This window comes from Austrofundulus limnaeus, unplaced genomic scaffold (genome assembly GCF_001266775.1).
Source record: "Austrofundulus limnaeus strain Quisiro unplaced genomic scaffold, Austrofundulus_limnaeus-1.0 Scaffold996, whole genome shotgun sequence".
Classification (NCBI taxonomy): domain Eukaryota; kingdom Metazoa; phylum Chordata; class Actinopteri; order Cyprinodontiformes; family Rivulidae; genus Austrofundulus; species Austrofundulus limnaeus.
In genome coordinates this window covers 86,334-94,436 of record NW_013953398.1, presented here as the reverse complement: position 1 = coordinate 94,436, position 8,103 = coordinate 86,334, and the positions used below count along the sequence as shown (strand labels likewise).

Sequence of the window (8,103 nt, the reverse complement as noted above, 5' to 3'; positions counted from 1 at the left end):
ACGTTACGTCACACCCCCTGGTTCTCTGACACCCCGCCCCCTCCTCTCGCTCACTCCGTCTCGCGCTCCCTCACTGGCTCGGTTTGAAACTAGTGTCCGCAGGAAGCGAAAAGCGAAGAAAGGAGAGAGAAATGGAGCCGCTGAATCCGCGACCAGAGGAGGAATAATAAAACACAGCGAAGACCGAAACACGTGAATTAAAACAGGAAGAAGAATCTCGGAGCGAGAAAACTTTTTCCCAGGCTGAGCGGAGAGTCGCGCGCGGCCATCATGGGGGATACACTTTTCTCTGGAACGCTGGGACTCTTTTTCCTCTTTTCGAGAGTTGTTTGCGGACAGTTACCGACAGGTAAGCGCAAAGACACGAGCACAGCACTTCGGAGCGCTTTTTTATGTGTTTGCAGGAAAGTTTTTTACAATGTCGTTTCGTGGACAACACCTGACAGGTGAGCGGAGGTGTTGAGCAAAAGTTGGCTTTGTTTGAAAAGGTCGCGTCACGCCGGTTTGTCCTCCTGTGTGTTTTAAACCACGTCCAGTGTGATAGTGACGCTTTGCAATGATTTTTTTTTATTTTTTATTTTTGTCATGGTTAGATAAATGTTCATGTTTCGTGTAAAACCCGGATGAGGTTCTCCGCACTTGTTTGAATCCGTGTTTGTGACTAAAACGGAGCTCACCTGAAACCGGTGAGTCACAGCTCCCTTTAATAAAACGAACCACACTAAGTTGAGTCATATTATCCTAATCACACCCAAACACTTTAAAACGAGGAGTTAATTTGCAAAATACAAAATATTAGTATTTATATCTAAAAAAAATGTATTTCTAAAGTCAACAGCTTGAACCGGATCATTTCTCAGCTGAATATGATCGGTTTGATCCGCATCGCGCAGCGCGTGAATGGACACTAAAAGTTGCTGAGTGCGCAGAAATCCCAGTTTTAACTGTAATTTTTCGTGTCGTATGTCAGTAACTTGATGTGTTTTTACAGCAGTCCTGCATCTGATGCTGTTTCACTTCTGTTCCTCCTTTATTTCACCTCCTCTGCTCCAGTCTGTCCGCGCTCCGTTGGATCAAAGCGGAACCGAAAGGATTACGCTGCTGATTTATTTTTTATTTTGTATGCTTAACTTGTGGAGAATAAAGAGTAGGTGATGAAATTCTTTAGTTTTCTATTTAAGGCACTAAAATGTTCGTGTTTGGGTCATTTTTGGGTACAAGCCGTGCGCTCGGACTCGCGTTCCTTGCCATTAAGTCCTCGGGTTTTCCCGTTACGCACGGAGCACACGAGCGCATTTCTTTGCTAGCTTGTCTTTTTCACGAAGACACCAAAAAGTGATAATTTTCAGGAGTCTGCACTCCGACATGCAGGTGGTCCTGTCCGGGACAAAGCTTTCCACAGACAGAGCTGAAGTTTTCTCCGCGCGTCGCTCCGCTTGCGCGTCTTTTTTGGCACGATCTCCACCCTGCGCTGCGCCTTTCGTTTCCGCGTCCAGCTGTAGTTCTCCCAAATCTGGTTCACACACACAGAGGAAGACCTTCAAATGTCTGCCAGCTGACCTCCAAAACCTCCCTGACACCATAAAAGGACGCGTCACGCTCCAGTTAAGTCCTTGAAGTGGCCACTCTGCAAAACCCGCGTTCATTTTCTGCTCCAGTATTCACTGCGTTAACTTTTTCTGCTTTATTGCCACCCTCCACCCCACCCTATAAAGCCCACAACTACCCCCGACCCCTCCTCTCGAGGCCATTTGTTACCTCAGGGTAACAAATGTGTGGAATGTCTTTGAGGCCTCTTTAGGTATGTGACTGCTGTTAGTTTGCAAGTAAATACAAGTGAGCAGATCCTGCTTTACTCCCAACAGAAGGTGGAAAATAATTTATTTGTCCAGAGTACAAACAGTTGGTATTAAAGGATGTGTTGATGCCCACATTTAAATAAGCAAATACATTAATGTGATCACATATAAATGTTTTTTTTTTTTGTTTTACTGCCTTTTTGGAAGTGTTGCAGGTGACATCCTAGAACACTATTTGTTTCATCACACAAATAAAAGGTATTAGATTGATCAAATCTGCCAATTTTACTCCATATTTTAAAAAATGTTAATCTACGGGACAAATTGTGTTAACAGGAAAATGATTAGTTCAAACTGGCACTTTGGGAAAAGTGTTAATTAGTGAATTAAATCTCCGTAATGCAACAAAAGAGGTGCATCAGTTAGTTTTGCACAAGAAACATCATTGGCAAGATGTGAAAAGTATCTTGTGCTAAAACATCTTTTCTCAAAATTAGTTTTTTCAAATCAATTTCAGTTTCCCAATTAGAAAGTCTAACCATAATTTAAAGCGTTTGTACAAATCTCCCACTCCCTTTGTTCTTCTTATCGTGCTGTTTTGCTAATCGCCAAAGTCGGCGTAATAAATGCAAACAAGCTCGTGTCTTGCCGTCTTTACAAAGTCAGTAGCTGAGTTTATGTTAATTTGACAACTTTCTAAATCCGTCTCCTCTCTGATCGAGTTGTGACACAGATTCGAGCCGTTTTTTAATCTTATTGAAGTGAAATAATTGTTTTCCATCAGCGTCGAGATGAATTAGAAAGGCTGCAGCTCGCACTGAACACGACATCTGAACTGGTTTAATTATACTTGTAAATTATTTTAGTGTTTTGAACATTAGAACCAAGTTGGTTTAATTATAATTACTTTTCCGCTCCATTTAGAAGATGAAATAAAACTGGGTGTTTTAATGGGAAAAGGCGAGAGGAGCGAAATGATAGTGAGAAGGAGGAGAGAATGGGGAATCAAGAAAACATTGGGTTTTGGCCGTGGGCTTCTCCTCCACTCAAGAGACTGTGAAAACGGCAGGAGGGAGAGCGTGCGTGTGTGAATCACTGTGTGTGTTTGACATGCTTTGTGTGTGTGTGTGTTTCAGATGTGTGTGTCAGCTCTTGTGCTTTGCTGTCACTTAAAGAGACGGAGGCAGGACGATGCTTTTAAGCCCTCCGGAGAACAGTGGTACAAAGACGAGCATCTGAAATGTTTGCCTCTCATTTAGATTCATGTGAAAATGCCTCCTCGTTCCACTCGTGCCATGTAAAATGGCGCCAAATCAAAGGCCCGCTTTATTTATTTTCTCGTTAAAAGTAATGCCCCGGTCTGCAGTTCTTCAGATCCATTTTTATGTCTTCTCCTCAAATCAAGCATCCTTTTGCCCGAAGCCGATCTGGTTCCACAGATTTCAATTTAGTGATAGATTAAAGAAAAAAATCCACCCTTTTTGAAAGTACGGGCTCATTTCTTTAGCTGTTTGGGGAGGGAGTCTGTAAAATGTAATTAATCTGTTGAGAGAATTCATTAGCTAATCCCTCATTAGGCTCTGTGTGTGATGGACTATGAATGAGTTTGAGGATTTATGTTAAAAAAATGGATTAGCAACACATACTGGCGACACAACCTCTCCTCTGGCACGACTGATAGGTCTTGATTTAAGCATCTAGTAGGTTTTTAAAAGTTGCACAGTACACAGCAAAGTGACCAAAAGTGCACAAAGATTATAGCTTTTAAGATGGTTTGCAGACTTTTAGAGAATTTATGGTTTCGTCACACATTCTTTTCTCTGGTAACTCTGAAATTGAAAAGTAGAGATGGGATAAATGGCTCTTTGAAGGGATCCGGATCTTGGGGAGGCGTTTGTTTCATAGAGCCATTCAATTTTGAACGTACTACGTCATCACGCAGGGAAATACGTCATCATGTAGCCGTACGTAATGACGTAATCCCATCACATGGGTGGAACCATGTGTTTGTTAAGCGGAAACCCCCCTCCCCCTTTCACTGTGAGCTTCTGTACTCCACAACTCCGCCTGTTTTCCGTGAGAAAGCAAAGCGGGAGTGATTTAAATATGAAAAAAAATAAAGATTATATGAGGAATAAAAGAAATAAAACTACAAATGTCTCGTTACTGCCCGCGATTCAGCTCCTATAGTTGGTTGTATCTCTATTGGAAAGGTTATAGCTGAAAGTAGGGTTGGGCGATAAATCGATTTAATCGATTAATTCGAATTTGCCATTTATAAAGACTTAATTTGGGGAAAATAGAGATTTTTTTTCCCACCACTGCACTCTTCAGGGCTTCTATAGTTCAGAGGTCACCCCACCTGTCCCTCAAGATGCCTGGTACACGACATGACAATATAGCAAAGAGGATCTACTTCTCAAAAAAGACAGTGTTTCTTCAGTTTTCTGGAACTGGTTAGGTTTTACAACCTCAACTACAACAACAAACACCTCACTGCAAAATCTGTTTGAAAGCTCTTGCTACAAAAAGCAGGAGTACAACAAATTTGTTTCGACACCTGAAACAGAGGCACTCCGTTAAGTCAGAAACAAAATTGATTAAAATAAAAATAGGATGAAAAAAATCTGAGATTTTTTTTGGGGCCGTATTGCCCAGCCCTAGCTGAAAGCTAAACTTCTGAAATGTTGGCCCATAAATTAGGGTTGAGTAAAATTGTATAGTGTTCAATATGCATGTAAGAAAATATCGATACACTGAAATATCGCGATATTTCATTTCCAGATACTGTATCGATATTCTAAAGCCCTGTATCGATTTTTTTATTAAGGTTTAAAATGTCAACCTTCTTGCCAACCGTTCATTTTTATGTTGTAGTTCAGCCTCTGACCACTAGTTGGCAGCAGTGAGCCAGACATTTGGCTCCTCTACCTCTTGAGCGCCAGAGAATAAGGGTAGCATTAGCATTGTAAGTAAACATTAGCTTTTCTTTCTTTTTTCAGTAAGAGGTTTTTATTTAATAGAATTTTTGGACAAAAACATTGCAATATATCGCAATATATTGCCTTGCTTACAGTATCGCAATATTTCGGGATATGTCGGGGTATATCGTATCGTGACCCCTCTGTTATGATATGTATCGTATCGCCAAATTCTTGCCAATACACAGCCCTAGTGTTCAAGTAATTAAAAAATAAATGTCAACACTTATTTGCCACTTTGCATTTACTGCAACTAGTGCCATGGGATGATGATATACTTTTGTTTGTGGCACATTATCATGTGAGCCCATGGTGCAAGGTCACACGACAGCTGTGTTATAGCTTTTGCAGACCGCCAAGCCTTACTCGCTTTAGCTATGTAACACCTTGCTGCTTTAATAGAAACTGTGTCATTCTGCTACCAATCCTCTCAACCCGCTCATCTGTAAAAATGTTACGGTATTGCTCCAACAACCCCAGAGGCATTAAAAACATTACTGCTAGTCTTAGCAAGTTTTCTGGGAGAAACCCTGAACCCTAATGCTATGTTCACACCGAACGCGTTTTGAGCAGCAAAAACGCGCCCAACGCCTCAAGTTGGACGTGCTACGTTCAGACCGGAACACAGACTGGACACACGTCTGACGAGGGAGGAGCATCTTGGTTTTTTTCCCAGTTTGTCTTTGGCGGATGAAATAAAGATAAAATAAAGAAAATGGCTTTGCTTTATTTAGTAAAAGCAAGTAAACGTTGTGCACAGCAGATAATTATTTCACCAGATAATTTAGAGGCTGTTTGTTTGGTTAGTTTCACTCCAGGAGCTGCGAGCTGATGAATTATTTTTTGTCCAGAGCCCAGTTTAACACCGCGGTCAGTTTAATGAGCTGCTGACCTGCATCGGTGCTGATATCTCCAGCCTGAACACCAACTACAGACGGTCCATTTCAGCTAAAGACTCCGTCTGTTTCAGGTTAGTGCGCGACATTCAGGAAACTCGTGTGGAAAAATGATTCTCTCTGATTGGTTGCTGCGGCGCATCGAGCAGCAAAAGTTCAGATTTTTGAACTCGAGCGTCAGCTGCTTCTGCCGCATGCACAGAAAACGCTCTACCGCTACCTTCCGCTTCCTGGTGCGCCGCACTAAATGGACTTGATGCGCTGCGAGACCCCTAGTGGCGTGTCCACCATAGACTTTGCATGTAAACCGGCCGCTGCTGCAGCTCAAAATGCGTTCGGTGTGAACGTAGCGTAAGAACTGGGAGGAGATAACCCAGGTCTGTTTAAATGAAGAAAGGAGTTTGATGATTTTACTTATAATTTTAGAACACAGGGTAACCGATTCAGAGTCGAAAACGTGCAAGTACAGTTGTGATCTATTAATCATTATCACCTAAATTTTGCAATTGTGATTGTTTTAGTGCCTGAGTTTAACTTGCAAATAAACAACAAACAAACCCAAACTCGAGTTCCTGGTGTGTAGGTTGTGTATTTAAATCATTTATCGTTTCATCGAAATATCTGACCATTATTTTCTTACACAAGGTGAAAATTGTAAGCATTTTTGACGCTTTTTTGCTCAAGCAATTACAAATAACCGCTTTGGTATGTCAAGGCGAAGCAGTTTTAAAAGAGCTGACAAGACTGCATGATTAGCTGATCACCTGTAACACTGCTAAACTGTGGCATTTTCATGCAAATTCTTCTGCCTGCCGCAGTGTTTTTGTTAATAAAATGAGGTTTAGGTCAAATGTTAGTAAGTTTCTTATAATGATGTAGTCGTCCTGCTGTAACATTAATGTGTTTTCAAAATGGAGGTATTGTTTTCATTTTGTTGTTAGTTTTTTTAATGCAGATGTGTGTTTTGTGTAGTTGTTACAATGCGGTCTCCTGTGTAAAAAAGCATTTTTTTTGTCTTCTGTAGTTGACCACACTAAGAGGTGGTGTAAACACAGGAAACGCCTCTCTGTTTGATCCTCTTTTACTAGACTTTGTAGAGCAGGACTTACGGTAAACGCACACATGAAACAGATGCTTTGTTCCGAGCTGAGGGTGTAGAAGAAAGCACCAGAACTTTATGGACATTAATACCAGTTTCCTTTAGCATATTCATTACTTTTTATCTGCGTTTTCCCACGTTTTGTAATCTATAATGATGTGTACAAGCAGGTTTTTAACACCCAATAAACTACAGTTTTACATTTTGAATAGTCGAATGAAAGCACACTTAATAATAATAGAATTTAATCTTCAATGTGCCGTTTGAGTTCAAACCATTGGTCAAGCAAACGAAGTGAACTCAGGATGATAAAGTCCTTTTGAAATGAAGGAAGGCAGAGCATCGAAAACAAACCCCGAGCGCCTGAAACCTCACATCTCTGATAAATGATGATACAAGTCCAGCATCATCAATCTCTGCTCTGCCCAGTTTGGCTCTCCGGTCACAGCTGTTGGTGCGAGGCGGCCTCTCCTACACACACACTCGTACACGCTCGCACACCCTTACACACATGGCTGACTAATGACAGATTAAGTAATCAACACTCACAGCTGATTCATTATATTATAACGCATGCACAGACAGACACTTGGAGTTTTTGCCTTACAATCACAGATGCAGATGTGAGCAGCCCGTACAGTCGCCAGTGCAGTGGAGATTTGTGTGTTAGGGAAGCAAGAGAGTGGAAGAAATACTGTCAGGTCTTGGAAAAAACAATTATTTTAGGGTTAGCATGAGGGTTAGTTGAAGCAGGAATGGTAATGGTTGAGGTCAGACCTGTGGCATAAAGGTTGTGGTTTGTGTTTGGGAACTTCAAGTCATGTCTGCTTTTGCTATTATAGATTCAAAACAATTTTCTCCTTTAATTTTTAATTTTTTAATTTATAAACGCTACCAGGCGTTTAGCTTGAAGGGCATCAGGGTGTTTTTACGATGCCCTCTTTCAGCTGGTGACGCCCTCAGGGCATCTTGATGATTTTCAGGTTTGCAGGGAGTTTTTTTTTTGACGATGCGTAGATTTCGTAACTTTCCGTAAACTTTGTAAGCAGCTTGTGAGCGACCGCAGTTATTTTATGAATCCAGAGGAAGACGTAAAGAATAAGTTGTGCTTTCTTGGATAGAGGAGATGTTCCAGATTTAGTAGCTGCTGTTATGTGTCGTACACAGTAAAAAACGAAGTGTCATTTTAACACCTATAGAGTAGAATTTAACTCTATTTCATATAATATTTGGTAGGGGTGTAAGAAAATATCGATACACTGAAATATCGCGATATTTCATTTCCCGATACTGTATTGATATTCTAAAGCCCTGTATCGATTTTTAAT

The 8,103-nt window shown here is 41.0% G+C and overlaps 1 protein-coding gene across 14 annotated transcripts in view; it reads left to right on the top strand.

The window, feature by feature from the left end:
* The first annotated feature begins 40 nt into the window (after positions 1-40).
* ptprk (protein tyrosine phosphatase receptor type K) overlaps positions 41-8,103 on the top strand; it is an 86,939-nt gene continuing 78,876 nt past the window's right edge. For 7 of the 14 annotated variants that reach the window (XM_014030077.1, XM_014030078.1, XM_014030074.1 and 4 more), the window contains exon 1: positions 42-349. In XM_014030077.1, the coding sequence (XP_013885531.1) occupies positions 271-349 (79 nt within the window). In that variant the 5' untranslated portion in view covers positions 42-270. Of the gene's footprint in view, positions 350-8,103 lie in introns of all 14 variants that reach the window. The other 7 variants (XM_014030087.1, XM_014030086.1, XM_014030084.1 and 4 more) reach the window with 2 other exon arrangements.